The sequence below is a fragment of the Macrosteles quadrilineatus genome, unplaced genomic scaffold, assembly GCF_028750875.1.
Source record: "Macrosteles quadrilineatus isolate MER2022 unplaced genomic scaffold, UCM_ALF_1.0 Scaffold_2__2_contigs__length_208266976, whole genome shotgun sequence".
NCBI lineage: Eukaryota > Metazoa > Arthropoda > Insecta > Hemiptera > Cicadellidae > Macrosteles > Macrosteles quadrilineatus.
This window is the reverse complement of record NW_026542595.1, coordinates 176,707,965-176,733,114: the sequence shown is the minus strand read 5'-3', so window position 1 is coordinate 176,733,114 and position 25,150 is coordinate 176,707,965. Positions and strand designations below refer to the sequence as shown.

At 35.0% G+C, this 25,150-nt stretch overlaps 1 protein-coding gene across 1 annotated transcript in view; it reads right to left on the bottom strand.

Moving 5' to 3' along the window:
* Window positions 1-4,961: 4,961 nt before the first annotated feature.
* Window positions 4,962-25,150, bottom strand: part of LOC128985990 (apoptosis-resistant E3 ubiquitin protein ligase 1-like) — a 35,136-nt gene continuing 14,947 nt past the window's right edge. The window contains exons 10-21 of the mRNA XM_054406032.1: window positions 22,547-22,697; window positions 20,402-20,607; window positions 18,739-18,877; window positions 18,014-18,135; window positions 17,121-17,196; window positions 14,263-14,366; window positions 12,698-12,883; window positions 12,311-12,436; window positions 11,802-11,990; window positions 10,206-10,348; window positions 8,971-9,090; window positions 4,962-8,850 (exon numbers count right to left, since the gene is read on the bottom strand). Of these exons, the coding sequence (XP_054262007.1) occupies window positions 8,748-8,850; window positions 8,971-9,090; window positions 10,206-10,348; window positions 11,802-11,990; window positions 12,311-12,436; window positions 12,698-12,883; window positions 14,263-14,366; window positions 17,121-17,196; window positions 18,014-18,135; window positions 18,739-18,877; window positions 20,402-20,607; window positions 22,547-22,697 (1,665 nt within the window). The 3' untranslated portion in view covers window positions 4,962-8,747. The remainder of the gene's footprint in view (window positions 8,851-8,970; window positions 9,091-10,205; window positions 10,349-11,801; window positions 11,991-12,310; window positions 12,437-12,697; window positions 12,884-14,262; window positions 14,367-17,120; window positions 17,197-18,013; window positions 18,136-18,738; window positions 18,878-20,401; window positions 20,608-22,546; window positions 22,698-25,150) is intronic.

The following is a 25,150-nucleotide window of genomic DNA, read 5'->3' as shown; positions in this document are numbered from 1 at the left end:
GGAATTTTTGCCCCGGAATTTTACCCCCGGAATTTTACCCCCCGGAATTTTACCCCCTGGCCAGATATAAATTAGTGAGAATGATTAACTATCGTCATTCAGTTTTAATTTAATGGTAAACATTTTAGTATTAAGTAGCCTATCTTAATTTATATGTAACATTAACTAATCGAACAGGATTTTAATATTAATTTTGAGATTCGAGTGTCAGGATTCGATCTTTGAAGCCAACTGTTGGTTAATATGATCAAAATAAAACAGCGAATTCTGTTTACTTAGTTGAGATTACAAAATAAATAAATAAAGATAGGCTACTAATGAAATGCTTACAATTAATTAAAAACAGAAATAAGAAAATCAATCATTCAATTTCTAAAATCAGCCAGGGGGTAAAATTCTGGGGGGTAAAATTCCGGGGGGTAAAATTCCGGGGGTAAAATTCCGGGGGTAAAAATCCGGCCCGTACATCTTCAGTTGCCTAAACGCTAGTTATATGGACAGGGGGTAAAATTCCGGTTTTTATCGCTAATCTAATTAATCACGATCTGACTATTTTCATTAGACTTCCAAATCCGCGGGGGTAAAATTCCGGCCGCGAACAAGCTTTTGGCCACTCAGGTTACTACGTCATAGTGACGTCAGCTTTGCCCAGGGGGTAAAATTCCAGGGGGATAAAATTCCGGCGACCCTAGCTGTCTACCGGTCGTTTCGCGAACTAGAAAGCAAGTTAGGTAATCGATTGTTGTTTACGTTTGTTATCTCGTCTGACATTGCTATCTTGGTAATAATTCGGACTGGCAAGCTTGACTTGTTAAGAGCCACAAAAACCAGAAAACAATATAATTATAACTAATGGAGACGATAGTCCTAAAGTTATATTTGGACAGACTGTGATGCATGTACTGTACAGGGTTGCGCAAAAGTATGTGCACCATCCCCTATTCACTTTTAGCGAATTTCCCATATAGGGAATAAGCTATTACCGTAGTTCTCATGGTAAGACCTGGACCCAGGACCGATTTTTTTTTCGTTTTGAGGTCCCTAGAGGCCAAAAACACCATCCGCTCAAATTCATATATATATATATATATATATATTGTTATTGTATACATCAATGAGGGCTACTTTAAATATTACTAAGCAAATCAAAATACCACAGTACCCTAAAAACATTTTATTTTATATTACTTACATGTTTCGGACATTAATGCCATGATCACAGTATAGTATATAACCTATTAGTTTCTTTTATTTACAAACATTATTAGATATTTCTTATTAAAGAACAGGTGATAATTTTTATGTTAAGGGAAGGAGGTGTTTTCTTTAAGATGTATAATTTCATTGAATATTACGTTTTGATTTTGAATTTGTGTCAAGTTTAGTAAATTGTCTTTGTCATTAATATGATGAGTATAAATATAAAAGTCTTCTTTTGTATTCATTTTTTCACCTTTATTTTCAACATCCAGAATGTGCATATTTTTATTCATTTCTGAGTATGTATGGTCGGTCTGAAGTATATGTTCGGCGTATGAGGATTTTTGTGTTGTCATATTGTTTGATCTGATTGCCTGTATATGCTCTTTGTATCTGACTTCGAATGTTCGACCTGTTTGACCAATATAGTATTTTTCACAGTTGTTACATGATAATTTGTAAATTCCTGATTTCTTATATACATTTGGTGGGTTTTATATTTATACTCATCATATTAATGACAAAGACAATTTACTAAACTTGACACAAATTCAAAATCAAAACGTAATATTCAATGAAATTATACATCTTAAAGAAAACACCTCCTTCCCTTAACATAAAAATTATCACCTGTTCTTTAATAAGAAATATCTAATAATGTTTGTAAATAAAAGAAACTAATTGGTTATATACTATACTGTGATCATGGCATTAATGTCCGAAACATGTAAGTAATATAAAATAAAATGTTTTTAGGGTACTGTGGTATTTTGATTTGCTTAGTAATATCTAATATATAAAATTCTCGTGTCACAGTGTTTGTCTGCAAACTCCTCCGGAACGACTTCACCGATCGTTATGAAATTTGGTGTGTTAATTCTGTAGGTATGCGAATCGGACGTAAACTATTCCCCGTTTCGAAATTCTTAAAAGGGCTCCGCCCCAGTGGCTCTGGAGTTTCCCATGTTAACCTTATGAGAAATGGAATTAATGAATCTTAACAGCTGTTTCAATTAAACAAGTTGGTTCTGTTCTATGATGTTCAATAGCATTAAAGTTACAAGGATTACCAACAGGGTGCAGCACTATTATTTCTTTTACATTTATGACAACAGCTAATTTGCAACCAAAAGGTGAGTGAGCGTAGCGAACGAACTTCAACCTGGAGGCGAGTTAGCGTAGCGAACGAGCTAACCTGAAGGCAAGTGAGCGCAGCGAACGAGCTCCAACCTAAAGGTGAGTGAGCGTAGCGAACGAGCTCCAACCCAAAGGGAGCTCCAACCTAAAGGTGAGTGAGCGTAGCGAACGAGCTCCAACCCAAAGGTGAGTGAGCGTAGCGAACGAACTTCAACCTGGAGGCGAGTTAGCGTAGCGAACGAGCTAACCTGAAGGCAAGTGAGCGCAGCGAACGAGCTCCAACCTAAAGGTGAGTGAGCGTAGCGAACGAGCTCCAACCCAAAGGTGAGTGAGCGTAGCGAACGAACTTCAACCAGGACGTGATTGAGCGATGCGAACGAGATCATCTTGAAAATTAAACGTAACGGTCCTTTCTTTCCATCGGTCTGTCTTAGGGGAAACCTATAACTTAGGCGATACGAAGTTCGCCGGGTCAGCTAGTATATATATATATATATATGTGTGTGTCCGTTAGCGCGATAACTCGAGCAAAAATGATCCGATTTTGATGAAATTTGGTACAAACGTATAAACCTACGTTTATTCGAACGAGTTCGCGAACCAGCATGATCGGGCCATGGGAACGGGGGCTTATGGGGGCTTTTATGGGGTAAAAATGGGTTTTTCCAATTTTTGACCCAAAAAACATAAAATTTTGCAATTTCTTTCCAAACTATTTTGTAGAGCTTAAAAAAACAAATAATTTAGTATATTGAAGCGTTATAATGCGCCTAATGGTTACGGAGAAAATTCCAAAAAATTGTTAATTTAAAATTCCCATGTTATTCTTATGGAGAATAAGTAAACTGTTGTAGTTTGCTTGTTTATTAACATATTTTGCCCAAATTTGGAAAATGTTTTTATTTCTTACTAACTATTAACATTTTACATAAAAAACACTTTTACCCTCCCTGTTGCAGCAAACCTAAGTATGTGTTAAACTGATTCTTTTTAAATAGACAATAAATGTGGTATTTTTAAGGAGACATTTTAGTGTTAATCCAATCAGGCAAATGGAAATTCGCTTAGTCTGCAGGTTTGCTGCGGCGGGGGTATTTAATGGGTTACGCCAGGAAAATCACACTCTGGGCACCTTTATATGGCATAGGCCTACATGTTTGTTTACTTTAATTGAATTTCCCATACGGAGGATGAGCTTATTGTAGGGCTCATCTAAAGGTTATAGACAAAAAAGATCTAAAGGTTATAAGACGAGTTAAAAATTTTGATGTTATTTGGTACAAAAGTGTAAATCTATAGTATCATAACAATATTATGTCTTCATATTCGGGAGATCTGACTATCAGACAGACGGACTCAGATGAAGTTTGTACGGTCTCTTTCCAGGGGCGACCCCAGGAATAATTTTTTGGGTAGGCCTGACAAGGATCAAAGACGCTAATTCAACATATATTCAATTGTTGAATATATGTTATTATTAGGATAATATGTTATAGGATAGGATTATGTTATATTAATAATATAATAATATATAAAATCTATGATTCTCTTCTAATCTGAAGGCTGCTGGTGCAATTCCAAGCAAGATTGAAATTTGCCATTGGACTATCAATTAAAGATGCTATATCCATCTAAGGTTGACATTAGGCTTACATATTAAAATGTCTAGGGTTTGGACCATCCCTTTACAAAAAGATTAAAAATACCATTGACGTTGATGAAGGTAGAATAAAAATTAAAATACAAACTTCATAGACGATTAGTCTGACTTTCATAACTATTAATTTGATAGTATTATTTTCCAATCTCTTTTAGCTCATCATTTCCTACAACTGGACAAACCACATCACGCATAGTTTCTCCAAGCTTGTGGTGGGACTTTCCTAATCCTTGTCTAGCAACAATAACAAAAATGCCCTTAGAGGCTGAAAATACAAGGAGTCACAGCTAAACATAAAACAAATCATTAGTACAACCTTGCTGACCTGTGACCAGGAAGCAAGGCAGAATCTGGAATGTAATCAATGTCTCATGAATGAAAGCAAACGTGTACACAAATTATTTAACCACTTTAAAATAAAGCAATGGATGGAAATATGCAGAGTGTCCCATAATACTCCCCCCTCCCCCACCGGTTGATTTTGGAACGGCAGTATATATATTTAACCGAGATTCGATACACGTTACTAGGGTACACATAATTTTAAAGAGCTTTAAAAAGGAAATAATTGCAGCAAATCTGACGAACATCCAAACAGTTTTGGCAAGAAACATTAGACGTTAATATAACTGGAACTTTACAATCCATAACTTTTATTTTTTTCATGGCATGGCTGTATATTTTCAAATAACCTTCAGTACACGTGACCAGGGTGATGTCACACACTTTTTAACATAATTTTGAATTTCATCACCCACCCCCAAATAGAGGTAGCTAGTGGATTTTGATTTTTTTAAATACCAACCCCAAATCATATTAAAAGGTGCGTAACATGACCAGAAACAGTTTGTTTCATTCAAGTTGGGCTATTTAGGTTCAACTACAAACCAACAATCATTTACACAAGACCAAGTATGCTGTGGGACAAAAAGAGAAATAATAACACAAATATACAAATGCTTATAATCTTTATTGCATTGAATTTGTATACTATCTTGTATGCGCTTATCTCATTATACTGGTAACTAACAAAATACTAGCGTCAACAATATAAATATCTCATCACACATTTCTAGTTGAAAGCTGATAACAATTTAAGCTTTTCCTTATGTTGGTCTGGCTCATTATGACTTTGGTTTTCTTAAATGACTAAAAATGTTTGTCTCATTGTACTACTCAATTTTGAAACACTGCACTTCTTGAAGATCTACAAACTAGCTGGATGTACAAGAAGAAATAGCATCTAAGGTGGAATTCCTAATTTTATAAAAACACAATAGTAAAAAAAATACAAAAAAATATTTTTACAAAAGATAAACCCTTTGGATAATTTAAACTGACCAAATAAATGTGTTATATTTGTTCAAACCCGTTGCACACTACAAATGTGATACCTACTACTTTTCAGTAGTACTGGCCAAGAGTTGTTGGGGACCATGGATGTTTATAACATAGACAAATCTAGTTTCAGTTTGCGTTAAAAACATTGTAGGTTTTATAGACCTATCTTTATATTTACAGACACTAGAGAGAGATGTAATTTATTTTGTCAATGGTTGAGTTTAAGCTTAAGATGGGCTACAAATTACAATGATGGCATTCTCAAAGCTAAACATTGTGCCAATGGCGGGGTTTGATAGAAGTACCACACAATATCCACCAGACCAGCACAGTTTATGGTATAAGAAAACTAAGTATATTGTGAAACTAACTAAAAAAATTAAAACTTCACTAAAAAATATTAAAATTTTTCATTTTTTTTAGTGTATAAATAGTTAGCTTTTTTTAAACATGAAATGAAACATTTGAGAGCAGCAATTACTGTTCATGCTCATAATTCACATAAGATCTTTCCTACCACCATAATTAGCTTATCATAACACACAGATTAACTTTTTAGTTGTACTGTATATAAAATGTAGTTTACGTTATGTTTGCATTTGCTTTTTTAGAGTAATTCATCTTATTTGCTTACGGGTGTGGTTGTTGTAGAAACGACAACAGTGAAAACAGCTGATTAGCGAGCAGGATTGATACATCCCCCTCTAGAGCGTAAATGACCTATTTTGCATACTGTTGACAGATGTGGCAATGTTATCATTTCCATGCGGTGGTAGAAAAAGAAAACATATATATCACTGCTGGTAAATTCTTACTCTTTCTTAATTGTTATCAAACGTACATTCTCAACATCAGCAGTACATGCTCTGACATCAATCAGATAGTGAATTTGTTTTATGAATGAATCAGTTAGCGACAACAAGCTTACACAGATATATTTAGCTAAATGTAAAATCCATTTAAACCCAGTTACTTCCCAAACCTATTTGCCCTTGGCTGTGGAATATTTTTAGTTTGTTTAGGTTCGCTGTTTTCTCTTTGGTGGTCTGAGCCTTATTTTCCTTATTGACAATTTTGCAGATAAGCTGCTTATACTACACCATCTCAACTCCATCTAGCTTCTATATCTTTCCTATTGATTAAATACACATTCTTAGTCATGTAGCTTAGATAAGCTTGACATTTCTTGGCACCATTTATACAAGTTTTTTTAAACCCGATTTTCAAACACATTTTTAGTCTTTTAGTCTCTTATTAGTTTTACTTATGGTCATCCGCTTTCGTCTTACTTTCAAAATTGTTTTTAACTTAAGAAAAAAATGTAAAAATGAACCGTAAATTTCTATAATGTCAATAGCTCTAGAGTCTTGAATGATGTATCTGATGGATTTTTTATCTTGTTAAAAAGCAACAATCTAAAAATAAGTAGAATTTTTAATTATATGTCTCGCTAATTTTTAAGTTTTAAGACTTTTTGTTGGAAATTTCTAAATAACTAAATTACCAAAGAATTACTACCAAATATGAAAGCATCAATAGCTGTACACTACCTTTTTTCAATAAATATATAATCTTCTATAACTTTAGTATGGCGTTTTAAAGACAAAGATCGTAAAAAAATTGACAAATATCAACCATGAATAGACATGGTCTAACCAAGATTAAATAACTACTCTACAGTAAATACAACCAAAGTAAGTAAAAAGCACATAAACATTCGCTCTCTAATAACTAGTCAATAGATCATTTAACTTGATGGATAGACTTAAATTACTATTAGGACTTAAAAAACATTTTGAAGCTGAAATGACAAAAACTACTGCATTACTATTTACTAAAGCAGTGAAATAAAAATTGCTTCAATAGTGATAACATTGGTTCAGCATAAATGTATACCTTACAATCTTTGGCAGTAAATAGGAAAAATATCAAACTTTAACTGTAAATACAAATGTTATTCCCTTGACCTTGTGGGAAACAATACTTTTTTTTACCTAGAACTGCTAGATATATTATTAATCAAACTTTATTTTGAATCAAAGTACTTGAATAGTCTTGAACTGTTTATGACTGTTTTATAAATAACAAATAAAATGCATGATTAAAATGTTCATTATTCTTCCAATGGATATATTTGTGTAATCTTATAAATTTGTAGCACCAACAGAAAATGTCAAGTTCTAGGTTCAAACACTGATAAACTGGCCTCAAATAAAAAATTAGTGACCAAACAAAATTTCTTCAACACATGTTGCATAGCTATAACGAAAGTCAAAGATTGCTTCATTGTGTTTTAGGTCTTTACAATATTTGTGCCCTAACATTTCTGTAGCCTATCTAAAAATCAACACTTAAACTATGCATCACAATTGACTTAAAATTAACAATGTCAATACAAACTTACAAAGATAAAGTATCCTTAAGGTTTAATTTAGCAAAATCTTATAAATTGGTACAATTTTCAAATATTCCTTATGACATTATAAGGATTATTGCTTATATTTGATATGTTACAAAATGATAAACTATCATTTGGACGAGAGTCAAAGCTGGTAAATAGCTAGCACTCATTTTACAATTAAATACAATAAAATAAAATTGTAGCACAAGCAATAATTATTGAATGGTCCTTGAAAACATACACAAACAAAAGTTTTGTATTTTCTGATAGCCTATAGCAAAATCGATGTATTGTATGAATGCTGACAAAACATCTAAACTCTGATCAATAAAAAATTATATTCTTACAAAAAGAAAAAAAAATATAATAATAATAAATTTGCCAACCTGGCTTCAAAGCTTACAACCATAGACAAAAAGAACTAAATATAGACCGTCAGCTGTGCTGCGGTTACCATAGGTTCTGGCGCACACTGCTGGGAGCGCCATGTAGTTACGGTGTACGCGCTACGTAAACTACACGGCGCTCCCAGTGGTGTGCGCCAGAACCTATGGTAACCATGGTAATGCTGAGTCTATATTTAATTATTTTTGTCTTTGTTACAACTTAGTTAGTATCTTATACATGCAATATATTTCAAATAAATACTAAACAACAAATTTAACAATTCTTATTGTGTTTCATTATAATTTTTATCCCACACTAATTCACAAAATATCAGTAAGAATTCACGATTTACAAGTGCTCGTATCGTTAAGGTCAACTTTTAAAAACTTTTCATTATGAGTCATTAATAAAAATAATCAAATAAATAAATAATTGAAATATTGAGGTAAAATTTATTACATTTAACCAAAAAACTTCACTTACTTGTTCTGCAACTAGTAGAAAACAACCTCTTCTTGTAGTTAGATTAACTTATAACCTAAAAGTAACAACCAGACAGGAACGTACATTAGCCTACAGAGATCTGGTCAGGTACTAAAAGCGAGCTCAATGTCGAGTGAGTTAAATCATGCCGAAGCCTTCCGTGCCTTCACTGATGGCCAGCAGTAGTGCCTTCTCAAACTGCTCGTAACTTTCATAATCTGGTAAACACAGCTGGTTGAAACTGTAACAACAATTACAACGTGTAAATCGTGTATAGTGTGTGAAAAAATATTTAGGGTAAAAACACAAACAAATATAATCTACTGCCTTTAAATGGGATCAGCCTAAGTTAGTGACTTACCACGTGTGGGCGGTGGGAAGGTTTCCAAAAGTTGGTGCTGGTGTCAGTTGAAAACGAGGAGACAACTCTTTGAAACCCCCTGGTGGCAGTTGTGATGAACCAGTGGTAAACTGAAGCAGCCTGAAAAAATGGGAATTTAAATGGTTGCAAATAGTTCTTTCTTTAACCTGGATATCAAAACATAGCAAAATTCCATTTAAACCTACTTTTTTAAACCAGAACCCAGGTTAACCAAAACCACAAAAAGAAATTCAAATTGGTTGGAAAATTAGCTAGGCAAAGGAAACTGTCCACCGTGGCACAAGTAGTGGGCCCGAGTCTTTGTAGCAAAAACCAATGTGAAAATAAAGTTCAGAAAACAATTAATTGGGAATTATTTTAAGAAATACGATTTTGTGTATAGTGTAGAAGATCTTTTAGACATAATTTTAAATAAAACACTCGTAGCAACAACAACAACAAACATGACAAATTAACACGTAACAATAATATTAGATCCCTTTTTGAGCCAACAAAATTCATCATCCTCTTCGGCAAACGTGGCAAAATATTTAACATATCCCAAAGTCATAGGGATATCATCATCTTCTCCCGCAATCACAGGATTGTTGTTATCTGCGACAGCGGCAAACTCCTTAATATTTGGTTAACCATCATCATCGTCTCCCGTGAATGTAGAAAAATATTGAAAGATTGAAAGTCTCCCAAGGTCATTGGAACTTAATCATCGTCTTCCGCAGTTGCGGGAAAATCTTGAACAAGCTACACCTCAGATAATTCAACCTTTTCACTGTCCCGCCCAAGGTCCCAGTCCTGTAGGTGACGGATTAGTGGCGTTGTACTGTACAATAATACAAATACTGTATAAGTAAAAAAAATTAAAATAATTTTTTAAACTCTATCTATCAACACTCTGTGTGACAGTGTCATAAATAACAATTTGAAAAATTTAAACAAAGCAAATACAAACAATGTAATTGACTAATTGTCTTATATTTCCATATAAAAAAAAAACAAAAAAAAAATATATCTCACAAGCTTAACAAGGTAACTTCCATAACCTGGATCACAGAGAACTATGGATTTAAAGATTGGGAGTAAGACAGAAATCTTCTCAGGCAAATAAAAGTATAGAACAATTTCTAAAATTTCACACTCATTGGACGTACAGATTGGTAATGCACATATAACAAACATACGTTTGGTTTGATATTGATTCTGTGTTGACTATTTACCTTGCCATCTCCTCATGAGTAAAGTTACTAACAGCTGTCCAGAACCAGTCCAAGACACGACGGAACTCCGGACTGGAACCATTGATGATGTGGTGGGTGCGGAAGTCAGCAATACTGTACTCCCCGGTACCACAAAGCAACAGCTGAAGACAAATATATAACAGTTTAGAGGGAAAAATCAACTTTGCACTCCACAAACACATAATTTGTAACCAAGAGGGTGTCCGAGCATACAGGGGCTTATAACATCACACTGGCATGAAATACAACCAAATTATTGAGTCTGAATAGAGGAACTATGAAGCTTAAAGCCTATGTTTTAAAAATGGAAAAATGTTATTAAAGCTTTTGCTAACCTAGATGTTTCATGTTTAAGAATTGGTTTCGAGTAGAGATCTCTAGTTTACTTTGATCTATTTTATATAGACGATAACAATTTTTTTACCGAAACATTAAGAATGAAATTGGCGTGAGCTAGGTAAATACAAAAAAACGATAATCATACAAACAGGACTAACAAAATTTAAATAAAATGCAAAATATAAAATTTAAAAACTGAAAAATTACACTTATGGTTTATTTCTCATTTCTCCTTTCTGAGAATTATTTACCACCTTAAAAGCAGTATTAAGGGCAATATGAATATTGGTTTACTTAATGAGAATTCGAGTTAAAAACATGGCCCAAAAAACCTTATTTTAGGATGATGGAAAAATATTCATGCTGGCCAAATAAAATGTTACAAGCGTTAACAATCTACTGAGTAGCCAGCCTACTTATTATTCTTAAATAAGTAACTTATTATTGCTCAGCTCACTGATCTAAACACTACCAATCCAACCCAACCAAATAACTCAAGATAGAATTGTGTTCAAGATATTGGTGTTTTACTCTACCTCAAAATCCTGGAAAAGCGTGAAAAATCAGGAAATGTTCATGCCTGGAAAAGTTAGGAAATATTCAGGGAATGTTGAATCAAAGTAGAATACCACATCTCATAATCTTTGTATTATTATTTTACTAAAACATAAAGTAAAATAAAATAACTAACTAATAATATGAAATAAAATTTTCCAACAGTTTTAAAAATGACTACTACAATGATTTTAGACTGAAGTATAGCGTTTAGATGATACCATAACTCCACACAGTAACCTTTCCCACTAATAAAATAGCTCCAACCTCATAGCTCTAAGTAACAAGAGCAGAGATTGATATACCTCTCCTAAAAATGTATAAGATCACCATAGGCATAATTTTGAATAATTTAAGTGGCAATCGCTGTTTGTGAACCAATACAGTGCTGTAATTTGCACTGTCAATGATTTAGCCTATTCAATTGTTAATAAATAAAAAATAAACACACACACAGCTAGTGCGGTGTGGTAGTGGTATTACACTATCAGTTGGAAATCAGTTATCTAATCTAATTAGACAGCATTTGTGAATATTGGATCATAAACACAACAAAAAACATATCAACGTCCCCAGATATAGAAATAAACTACCATAAACATTTTGAAAACAAAGAAAAGTAACAATGAACACACTGCTATTCCTAAAAAAACATTACGGAAGTATAGCAACAGTGATCACCTCAAGTTCATTCTCATCAAAGATGCTGAGAAGATTGTCGGGAATGAGGTCGTTCAGTCCTCGTAGGAAACACTCTATCTCTTCCTTAAGACTGTTGGCCAGCCTGTATTGTGCCAGGGCGTCTAGGTACTGGTGCTTAGTGGTGTTGTGCACCCTGGTCGCTGCGCCGTTGGGAATCAGCTCTACGATCTGATAAAACAACAGAAAAGGAAAACGTAGTAAATTCTGAGATTTTGACATACCAACAAGAGGTCATATAGTTGTTTTTGTTCAATTGAAAATTTGAATTCTTCTATTTGTTGAGTGAATAGAAAAGTACCGCGGCTATAAATGGGCCCAGGGGCGCAAGAGTTTTTTGTTTTATTGGGTACGCAAGCAACAGATAATACTGTATTTGGAAAATATCTTAAACTGCGCGACAGTAGGCCTATAGGCTAATCCTCCTCACTGCAGTTTCCATGCATGACTCAAGTACTCATTTCCTAAGTAAACTAAAGTACCCAACACACCTTTGTAAGTTGGCCAAGATGATCGTAGTCTTCTTCTACAAAGTACAGTTCCATGTCCTCTACATCATGTTCCAGGATGTACTTTATCTTGCTGAGGTACAAATCTGGGTCGTCCTGCTCGAAATACTGTCAACATAACAATTTTAATTTAATTCAACTACTGATTTAAATTTGAAAATATGGAATCTGTTATCAATTTTTCATTTGTCCACTAACCCAATTTTAAAGGGATTTATAAACAAAATTATGAAATTGCATTTTAAGAGCCTTTTTTACCATACCTTACATATTTAAGATAATTTTAAAAATACAAAAGTGATGAACATGTAAAAATAAAAACATGTTTCAATGTATTGCTGAACAAACAGTAACAATTGGTTAGCTTACCTTGTAATGCACTCTGAGGCCAATGAGTTGAGCGAGGAAGGATCGAGTGAATCGAGCTCGGACAAGCTGTCTGTAGCCTCCACCGAGCGCACTCTCGTACAAGCACTTACCCACCACCCGGCCGGCAAACTCGTAATGTTTCAGCTTCAGATTGGGTGGCCGCTTGGCGTTGGGGTGAACCAGGGCCTGAGCAATAAAGGTCAACAGTAACTAACAGGATGAATGAAGCAGCTGCTTTTTACCATCTATTTTTCCTATCCTACCCTCACAATAGGATGTTAGGCAAAGCTCAGAACCACTTTCACATTACTGCAGGTTATGGCTAGATGTATTTATCACATAGATAAATCTATTGGTGATTGGTGACATTTGAACCTGACACCTCGAGACCAGAGCTTTGAGACTAGACTACCTTGCTCCCTCAATTTTCCCCTTAAGTAAGATGTCTTTTGATTATGCAATAGTAAAATACCTAAACAGCAAAATTTATAATGTTTACCAAAAATCTTTCACCCATTCTGTAAGTCTTGAAATAAGTTCACAAAATAAAACAAAAACCAAGCTTTAGAAATTAAATACTAAACAACATGGATGTGACAAGATAGCATTTTGATCCAATACAAATGATAAGACCAAGGGATGTGTGATAAAAAGGATAGCTGTGTTGGACTCAAGAGAGACTCGAATCTTTTTAGGTAAGCTAGCTGAAATCTATCCTTTAAAAAAACCCACTTGATTTTCATGAAAATGTAACAAAATATGTCGGTAACTATAATAAAAGTTATCCGTCTGTTTCAGTTGAAATACAGTAATTTACCGTGGTATGAAGATAGCTGTGTACTATTGTAAACAAGTTCTGTAGTTTACGGAGTTGTAAATTAATTAGACGTGCTCACACAGGTGATAAGAAAATACTTATCTAAAAAGGGATCATGATCATATGCATTCTTTGAGCTATAAATAAAGATGTGGATTAACAATAGAATGTAACAGGTCAAGAATTATTGTATTTATATTTTTTGACAAAAGCAAAGAAATGTATTTACAGAACAAGAAAAAATGTTCTAAAAAAATGTGTTTGGTACTACAGCAGAACTCCAATCATACAAATCAATTGGGACCATAACACTTTTGAATGGTTGATAATTGGGATGATTGAATTTTGTTAATGGAGACAATAAAAAACAAACAGCAAGAGAGTTTTTAGATTTTTCCGCAATCATGGGTTCTGTCTTCTTTAGCAACAATTCTTAGAACTGTAGTTTTTTTTTTTTTTTTTACAATTCTTTCTGTATGCTATTCGGAAGATCGGCGATTCGGGGAGTTGGAGTTTGGATAGGTAGTTTGAGTTCTATTGTATATCAAAGCATAAGGATTCTAGAGGAGTATATCTATAAGGAGCATAAAAAAATTGTGGTTGAATTTGATTTTATTCAGAGTTGGTTCGTTTATCTGGCATAGCTTGCTCCTGAGGTGGCCAAATGTGAGGGGATGTACTCTATTTAACAAACTGGAATTCATATTTTAGACTGATAATTGCTACAAGTGTAACTGTTATATTTTACCTGTTGGTTATCAGAGAATCCTTTGAACAGTTGGTTCTTTGGGTCGAACAGAGCGGCACAGATAAGTTGGAACCACTCTCTCCTGAGTCCGCCCCAGTCAACACCTGAAACATTCGGTTCAAACAAAGTATGGTAATGTGGTTTTAAAACAAGTAATATAACCTAAAAGGTTTCACCTAAAAGATTAAGTGTTCAAAGAAACCGTTTGCGGATAGGTACATACTAATTTTGATGGGTCAATTTTTCTAAAAGGCAGATCAGTGCCACCCCCATAATTGCTGCAACAGGTCCTTTAATCGTGTTTCTTAGTTTGGCAAGGTTATCTCGTTTCGGGGGTACATACCAACCATCCTTTATGAATCCCAAAGATAAACTTAACAAGGCAATGTTAAATTTGGTGACCACACAAAGTAACCTATCAATTATCAACCATTGAGATGGGGACGCCCCCTAGGTGCGTATTTTAACCCAAATATGAGTGAAGGATGAGTGTAGAATGGTGTGTGATGACCTGTGTAGCTTTTTTACTGACTAAGATCAGCGGTTTTATTAGTCAGGATAATCTATATATTAATTTGAAACTGTTTTTCTTTGTCACAGCTATTTAGAGAGAACGGCTGGGCGTAGAAACTAGGTAGAGGTGTCTAAAGAAAGGTCTTGGTCTGTAGATGAGCCATCAAAAGAGAAACATGGCGAATTCCCTTGGGGCTCTGCCCCCGTGGCCTTTAAATTCCCATCCTATGTTATTCCTATGTTATATGGAGGAAAACGGGGTTTTTGTCACAGCTAATTTGAGAGAGTGGCCATCAAAAGAGGAAAGAGGTAAATTCCCTTGGGGCTCTGCCCCAGTAGCCATTAAAGTTGCCTCTTCAGATTTGTTTATATTACGACCATATGCATAATTCTACACTACTTTTTAATGCAACAGCTGTTAATATTTAAATTGTGATTTATTGAATTTGTCAAAATGAAGTACAGTATTTGCAATGGATTTTTCTGATTTTAAAATTGATTTTTCCTACAGTCACCCGACAAAGTTGGCTTCCTTGTACTGTTTATAGTACAGAAAGCTGCTAATTGCTGCATATTTATACTTTGCCGTACGGTTTATACTTTGCCGTACGGTTTATACTTTGCCGCACATCAGGATTCCAACGAAACAACACAAAACAGCGTGGTTCCATTATGCACGTAATCCGTGTACGCTTGGAAATAGGTTGGCAACACTTAAAAATAATTATACTATGAGCAGCTGATTGACTATTATAACTACGATTTAACCTGTCATTTCGTGTTTATAGTTTCGGTATTTCTGAACTTTCTGGACTTCCTACGTCCTTTCTGAACGTTTTTAAAACCTTCCTACGATCTTAATAAACAAGAAAATACCTTTTAAGCAATTTTTTTAGGCGCTTAAACCACTTCAAATTACAAAAACATACGGAACTATATTCTCAAAACGTGGAGCACATTTCTTGCCGAGGAAAAATAGCGGAGTGATATGGACCGCGGGTACTACTTTCTCTAGGGCACCATTTGTGTTGTCAGCTGAACCTAAAAACGTGTTGCATAGTGTTTGAAAGACTAATTATTTATATGCTTTATAGTGACTGTAGGAAAAATATAATGTGTAACACGAGTGAAAAAGGCCTTTGCTCGAGATCATTCCACACTCGCCTGCGGCTCGTGCGTAAACATTGCTCTCGTGTGCAGCAAAGTGCCACTTTCACCACTAGTTACACAAATAACTATTCTTCTGCATCGTGTCATGTTTTGCAATATAATGTTCTATTACCAAATTAGTGGAAAATCCTAATACCGCAGTAACTTTTAAAATTATTTCTTATGGAGTTAACTTATATCTATTGTATGGGTTGGTTTCTGCCTTTTTACCACTTCTTGGAGATTGTAGGTAGGTGAGATATTCTTTGGCATATTGCATCTGTAGACGAAACTTGGGTTGGTGTAATTATTACAATGGAAAAGAGTGAAAAATCCTGGACAATTTGATATAGGCCTAAAGTAAAACTGAATTAAAACTGTGCTACATTTCTTGAGCAATCATTGAAATAACCGTTTTGCAAACAATGGAAACATAGAAAATGTCATAGAACACAACCAAGTAAAAGAAATAGAAATAATGTTTTTTTTACACTAAAAACACTAAAAAAACAAGATCAGCTTTTTGAAAAAAGATAAGATATTTACAAAAGATTTTGATTAGGGTATATCTAACTGTTGTGTAGATCGTGAGTATTTGAGTCGCCTGTAATGCTTCGCAATTGCTCGAATTCGAGCAACAGGTACACTAGTTTATTTAAAGCCCAATGATCAGGAGCAGTTGGGTCCAGTTTCAAACCATCAAAAAGCTACTGACTTTTCTCACGATCGAACCGGCGACCTTTCTATTACTAGGCGAGCACTATAACCACTCAGCTACCCAGTCAGTTTAAATCTATGCAATTGGGGCTCTTCCATCCAATGTGTGCTTCACAAATAATGATGTCACATGTTGTAGAAAAACTGTTTGATTTGCACTTTTTTATTTATTTATAGCTTAATTTTTTAGGGTCAGTTCAAGAGATGAAATACAATAAAGTACTAAAACAACAATATCCATTTTGAAACACAAGTAAAACTAAATTGAAAGAGAAATCAGCAATAAAATCAGTCAAAACAGAACCAAACAGGCTGGACAAGGGGATTGTGAATTGGCTGTTTGCAAAGCTCTGGAAAAATCAGTGTACGTGTAAGTCATATGCAATTTGACGTTCGAACCATCAAAGTTCAAACGAAATAGATTTGAACGAGAGGGAGTTTACTAACTAAGTCTTTGGTAGTTTCAAGTAAAAGTTTACCTTGTTCTCCTTGAAAAGTGATTTCAAAATTTCTGCACCAGTCACTGACAGAAAATCCCTTAGTTGCTTTCATAGACTGCAATCAGAATAGCCTAATATGATTACTAATAGATATTCCAGTAAACACTAGAAAACGTTTAATTTAAATGAACTTTGTATTTATAAGAGGTTTTACTCTTGAAAGTTCATCCATGCAATGCTATCTATTTTAAATCTGATTGAAACACTAATTAGTATGGAACATTATTTGAAATTAAAAAATTTTCAACATAAAGGTCTTGCCATGTTACTCACAAAAACATTCATCATTTGAACATTTATTACATAAAATATAGAATAGCAAATGCTATTGATTGAGTGCAGATTGTACGTAGAGTATTATATACTACAGCAAAATTCTAACAGTAAAAAAAGCTGTTCATTAGATGATTAATCTTTAAATGTTAACAATATGTCAAAATATGTTGTAGAAAGTGAAAATTAGTCAAATAAATATTTTATCAAGCATTGAATTAACAATTGATTAATGACATTAATTAATAAATAGGTTATGAACCTTAAAGTTGTCAATCCTATTACAGTCTCAGGCACAGTTTCGGAATATCAAAGTTTCATTTTGAAGCTTTGTTTTTGTGAAATGAATTGTACTCATTGTTGGCCGCATACATACAAAAAAGAGAAAAAAGCTCCACCTCGGGAAACCTGCAGACAATGTTAGTTTCCATTTGGCTGATTGGATTTTAATTCAAATATTTCTTTAACATTTTTAGATTTTTTAGCTATTAAAATAACATTAAGTTAAATGAGTACCTACTTAGGTTTGCTGTCACAGAGAAGATAATAAAGCGTGTTTTTAATACAAGTCGTTTGAAAAGTAAAGGATTCAAACTCACAGACTCCAGTAGTTTATCCCGGTTGATCCTCATTGCCAGCTTCTCATGATAATGTTTGTGATGAAACCGACGAACTTCGTGATAGAAGAAGGCCTGCTTGTCCTTGAATGTTTCTGAACCTCCTGTAACATTTTTAATGTTATATTTATTTTTTTTTCACATACAAAGAAATTCGAACTATGATCAATTGAAATTAATACAATATTTCAATTTTCAGGAAAAAATGAGCTGTTGCATATATGTGGCAATTGGGCTATTTAAATAAAAATATTATAATTTTTACTATTGTTTATGCTATATACCGCGCGTTGCTAATATGCAACATTGCAAAAGGTTATCAAAAATATAAAAAAACAAAACAAGAATATATAATTTACTAACACGATTGTAGAGTATTACAAAGTAAATGATCACTGTTTAGTAGGTTTTTGCCCGTGATATGCGTGTACTGTTAACTAGGTCACAGCCAGTCTATGCGTAAGATTAAATTGTATACTTCGGTCCAAGGCAATGATCGCGTCATCGCATATATGCGATCCTCGGTAGCGAATGTGTTATACGATTATTTTGTCGATGAATATTTTCAATGCAGAGGAAAGTTGAAGAATCCGTTGAGTTACACTGATGATATAGAAATCTCATGATCATAGAAATTTCAACATAAATCTGATGTAGAGACAGTTTCATCAGAAATAAAATAAGTATGCAAAAACAAAAAGCCTCACCGATATTTTTGAGCAGAAAGTGAGTGAAGGTGGCTGCGATGACATTGCGATCCTTGGCCATCAGCTCAACCTTGGGTTGACAACCGTCGTCGATGACGAACGCTGGCAGTGAACAGCGGTTGTCACTCAGGAACTGAAACTGAAGATCACTTTAGTTGAAGCTGAAGCTGTCAATAAATCTAAAACACCTCCTTGGTCATCAGCTCAACCTTAGGATGACAACCGTCGTCAATGACAAATGATGGTACATTGGAGAGACTGTGAACTTCATTAACCGCTTCCAAAACCACATATCTGCGAGGAGGAACAACAAACTAGAAAGATAAATGTCGCATAAATGGCCACTCAATAGGAAAAATGGAGGACAGTCTATTTATTTTAAAGAATTGTAAAAAAAGGATATGTAATGAATGCTTGGGAAGAATTGTCTATTTATAAGGAAAAATGTAAAAATAGAAATAAGCTGATTAATGAACAAGTAAATTTTGACTACGTTATAATTATAAAAATGTACTGGCCGGTGCTTCCGTTAGCCAATAGGATATAAGTAGGGACACCATTTTTATTCTTGTCATTCGCCTATTGGGTCTGATGATGATTGGAGTGTCCAGTCGAAATCGATCTCCACTCACCATCTTTTATGTATATTTACCGTCTTGTGAGTTAACAGTAAAAGCATAAATATATGTTATAAGTGTTATAAGATGTTTCTTTTATTTACTTTCCGTAAATAATGGTAGTAAAAAGTGGTGTTGTTACTCAGGAACTGAAACTGATGATCAGTTCAGTTGATGTCAAAGCTTCTTCAAAACCTTAAACCTTAAACAGTAAAAAATTCCACCAATATTAATAAAGTCACTTGTGCCGTGGGTTATCAATTTTCCTCATCTGTGTTTCGATTGTGGATATTCTATTTTGGTCATCGCATTCACACTCAACTAAGAACATTGAAAGATTCCACATAAAATTCATGATACTTCTGCAAAATTGTTGACATCAACAGATCTTATGGTCTCAGGTTGTGCTCTCAGGTCTTATGGGTAAACACTAAGACACTCCGCAGTTTGAAAGTGATTCATCTTAATTAGTATTACAGCTTGAGCTTAGCTTTAAAATAAAGCTTTAGTCCCAAGAAAACAAAATCTGATTGTGAGTAAACGGAGAGTGGCATCGTTGCAGATCTAGTTAAGTTAGGTGTTTGGTGGGGTTCTATATTTTGCCTGGGCATGATTTTGGCTGTAAAAAAATATTTGTGATTGATTTAGACAATTTTTGAGCGGATATAGGGGGGTTAAATTGAAAAGGTAACGTATGACAATGTCGTTAGAGTAAAATTGTCGTTGTGTTTGTTGTGTTAAGTTTGTTATTGTTGTTGTTGTTATGTTAACGCACAAAAAGTTAGCCTTATAGTTAACCTTTGTTAAAATATTAAACTGAAGATTTTCTTGCACTTCCAGTTATAGTTCGGCCGCTTAGAAAACATCCTGCGCGCTAATGCTAAACCAATGCTGGAGGAGGTCGCTTTCTAAGCGGCCGAACTATAGTTGAGTATTCAGCAGCTCAGATCAACCTATCCAGCTGTCCTAAAAGGATTAACGCTGTACCATTAGATCGGCTTGCTCCCCAAATATTGAATTTTGGTCAGAGAAGATATTTCACATACCTTGGTGGATGGACAGAGCCTGAAGGTGACGAGACGCTTGGGTATGAACTTGAGCAGGAACTCCTTGATGGTGAGCTGTTTGGGCGACACGTACACAAGGACTTTGCGAGGTTTGCTGAGCCGTTCTCCGTGTAAAGTCAGCAGTCTCGCCTCATAGCAGATGTTATGGTTGCGAACATTCTTGTGGACCATGGCTGCATCACTGCCTGCACAATTATTATAGAATTATGGAGCTTTGATGCCAACAAATTTTTGTGTGTGGCAAAGGGAAGATAAAGTGGGGATGAGAATGTTATGGACTAGTTAGGGGTGTAAGGTGCAAAAATTGCCAAATACATTTCTGTAGATTTGACCAGAAACCTCCAGATTGCTAAGAAATTTATTTATCCAATTTGCTAATCAGTTACCCTCAGAATTCCCAATCAATATACATTATTAGGTATTAGGTACTAGTTATGAACATGAAAAGCTGCTGATTTAATTCTGGCGAGATATCAAAACATATCCCTATAATTATGGATCTATAATTAATTATAATATAAAATACCCTCGCCGCAGCAAACCTGCAGACTAAGCGAATTTCCATTTGCCTGATTTGATTTTCAATTAAATAAATTATTATTGTTACCTTACCTCTTAAGAGGATAACCTGAGGATGTGGCAGTCGCCACGAAACATGTAGTTGTCTATCTACCAACACCAAACGGATATTGTAAGGTAACAATAATAATTTAATTAATATAAAGCAATATCCAGAAGTAGGACAATGAATTCTAATTTTCAATTAAATCTATAAAGTTGGATATCAGAGATGAGCTGAGGAAGAGACTCCAACCTGACTGTACTCTTGGACGAATCCTAACTACCCACCTACTGGAGACTGGCCAACCTTGTATATGAGAGACACCGTGCGGTCGGCATTACCTGAAGCTGGATGCACGTACCAAGAAGTAAGAAGTAAGTAAATCTATTCAAATAACATTGGGTTTAACGAGTACCTAGGTTTGCTGCCTACAGGGTAATAAAGTGTGTTTTTTTGTAAAATATTAATAGCTTAGTATGAAATAAATAGATTGGCCATGTTTGATCCAAATATATGCATAAACAAGCAAACTACAAAAGTTTACTTATTCTCTATAAGAATAACATGGGAATTTTTAATTTATAATTTTCTCCATAACCAATAACCATACAAAAACACTTCAATATACTGAATTATTTGTTTTTTTAAGCTCTTCAAAATGGTCTAGAAGAAATTTGGGAAATTTTAATTTTTGAGGGTCAAAAATGAGAAAAACCAATTTTTACCCCATAAATCCCCCCATAAAACCCCGTTCCCATGGTCCGATCATGCTGGTTCCCGAACTCGTTCAAATAAACGTAGGTTTACACGTTTGTACCAAATTTCATCGAAATCGGATCTTTTTGCTCGAGTTATCGTGCTGACGGACACATATATATATATATGAATTTGAACGGATGGTGTTTTTGGCTTCTAGGGACATCAAAATGAAAAAGTAAATCGGTCCCGGGACTAAGTCTTACCATGAGACCTACGGTAATAGCTTATTCCCTATAGGGAAATTCGCTAAAAAGGTAACACTAAAGAATGCAGTAGACTCTAACAACTGATTTGGTACATATGTGAATAGGGCCCTTGTTAGATCATAGATTACTGCTTATGGATTACTAGAATCATTACAATTAAGATATCCATGAACTCTTTAACCAAGGAAAAACAACATATAAAACTGCAGAAGATGGGCATACATCACCAAAATATTAATGAACACAATTATATTTAAAGGGGAGGTGTACAGCGCAGTCATATACAGTATGTGAACAGACAATCTAGTGAACCGATGGCTTAGTCGGTAGCACAATGGACAACAAATTCATGGCAACGTTGTTGTGGAATTTACCTTGTGCGTGGAACGTATTCAGCTAAGCAAAGGGTGAGCCAGTACAGTACTACGGTGAACTGTACAGATACCGTTGATGTAAGTAGAGGCAGGTACCAAGATCGGAACTCACAACATCGCTGCCTTACGCCTGAAGTCCGTGGCGCTATCGACTGAGCTTGACGCACATCAAGTTAAGCTAAAGGGTAACCAGGTTAAGTGCTTTAAAGGGTAAATATCTTACTGGAGAGGACGATACAGTCGAAATCACCGTTGTGGAGAGTGACTCCATTGAAGGCCACTTTGGCATGGAAACATCCTTCCTTTGAGAAAGTCACTGTCAGTCGCACCCGAAGGCTGACAGAGTCATAGTCAAACGAAGTCTTCACCACCACCTCGGGGACCTCTGTCTGAAACATAAATATCATTAAAGAGGTGGTTTTCCTGCTTGTATCTGTTTTATTACCGTACAGTATATAGATTAATGAGAATTCATTAGTTTTGATTCAAAGTATATTATTTAATTCAGATACAGTTATATAGCAAGAACCTTCAAAATATTTACAATTCAAAGTCAATAAACCAACAGATGTTAATTATAACATCTGCTTAATATTACAACATCTCTCCTTTTTAGTTGCCCTCGTATCTTTTCACAGGTTTCACTATTCTTCCAAACCTTGTTCTAACTTCTTCATTAGATTGGAGACTTGGTTGTGAATAAGAAGGATTGTTATTGTTTACAAACAACCTTGTGTTGAAAGTTGGTGTACTGGTATTTCTAGAGACTTGTCTTGGTGCTTTCTGATTACTCTGATTAGTGTTGTTGGTTTGAGAGGTAGGGGTTTTAAGTAAGCTCCGTTCATTGTTTAAGTCTATAGACGTTTTCGGAGACTGATCGTTATTTTTAGAGAAAGGAAGTGGAGTAATACTTGCTGATTGTTCAGGACTGGTTTGGCTTTTGTACGGAATCAAGTGGTATCTGTTTCGGCGGACTGTGTTTCTTTCAGTATTTACCCAATAAGATCTTGGCTCATTGGCTAGGTTTGTTATTGTACCCTGACGTTTTAGATCTTTGATCCACACTTTTTGTCCTCGTTGCAACTGGGGTAAATTCCTGGTACCGTGATGCTTATCATATTGATTTTTGTAGGAATCTCTGTATTTTTCCTCCCTCTTCTTGAAACTGGATAAGTCAGGTCTTTCAGTAAGCTTCTGTGGCAATACAGGTAAATTATCTCGTAACCTCCTGTTGAACAAAAGTTGGGCTGGGCTAAGCCCGTTGGCTGTAAGGGGTGTGTTCCTGTAGGATAGGAGTGCAAGGTAAGGGTCTTCTTTGTTCTTTCGTAAGACACTTTTAGCTATTTTTACAGCAGCTTCTGCAGAGCCGTTACTTTGATGATGCCCGGGACTGCTTGTTGTTAGTTTGAAGTTGTACTTTTGTGCAAAAACTTTAAACTCAGAATTTTCTAAGCATGTCCGCTGGGAAGCAAACTGAGTTCCACAGTCTGATCTAAGCTCGACAGGTATTCCGTGGCGACAAAAAATTGATTTGCATTTCTCTATTATCTCACTTGTAGTTAATGTTTTTAATGTTGCTATTTCAAAGTATCGACTGTAACAGTCTGTCATTACTAGAAACCAAGTCCCATCAATTTTGAATAAATCGATGCATGCTTTCTCCCATGGACGAGAAGGAATTTCAGATGTCATTAGTGGTTCATGATGCTGGGATCTAAATTCTGTGCATTTAGGACACTCATTAACTGTTCGTTCTATGTCCGAAGATATACCTGGCCACCACATGCTGTGACTTGCTCTAAGTCGGCATTTACTGATTCCAAAATGTCCGGAATGAATTCTATTTAGCATATCAAGTCTTAGGTCACTAGGGATAATGAGTCTATCTCCTTTCAGCAAAACACCTTCACAGAAAGAAATTTCGTGGCGGACTGGGAAGTAAGGTTTTAATGCATTAGGCAATTTGGATTTGTCCGGCCATTCAGAGGAGCAAAATTGCTGAATTCTTCGGAGAATCGGGCATGATTTTTGTGCATCACATATTTTCTGGATTATAGCATCGGTTGTACCCAAATTTGTAATTACCGAACTAACAGCAAATTCAACTTCTTTTTCTAAGTCGTATGATTCTTTAGAAGGCAGAGGGCTTCTTGAAAGACAGTCGGCTGTCGCAAGATGTTTTCCTGGAGTGTATGTAACTCTATAGGAGTATCTCATAAGTCTCAGACGTAGTCTCTGAATACGGGGTGTTAGGTCATTCAAATCTTTGTTTGTTAGAATACTAACGAGAGGTTTGTGGTCTGTTTCAATGATTATGTCTTTGCCAATTATGTATTGTTTTAGTTTATCACAGCTCCAGGTTACAGCAAGGGCTTCTCTTTCTATATTGGAGTAGTTTTTTTCGCTTTCAGTAAGTGTTCTTGAGATGTATGAAATAGGTTTCCATTTGTTGTCTACTTGTTGCTGAAAGAGTACTCCACCAAGACCTGTTTGAGATGAGTCAGCAGACACCATGGTAGGGCGGCTAGAATCATAGAACGCCAGTTGGGGAGCGGAAGCAAGAAGTGACTTTATCTCTTCAAAGGCTATATTTTGTGTTTTGCCCCAAACAAATTCATTTCTTGTACTTAAAAGGTCTGTAATTGGTTTAAGTATTTGACTTTTATTTGGAATATATTTTCCTACAAAATTTACCATTCCAATAAATCTTTGCACACCTGCTATGTTAGTAGGAGGAGGCAATTTTGTTATGGCTTCCACCTTTGATTCATCAATTTTGATACCATCCCTTGATAATTGGTGGCCTAAAAATGTGAGAGACGTTTGT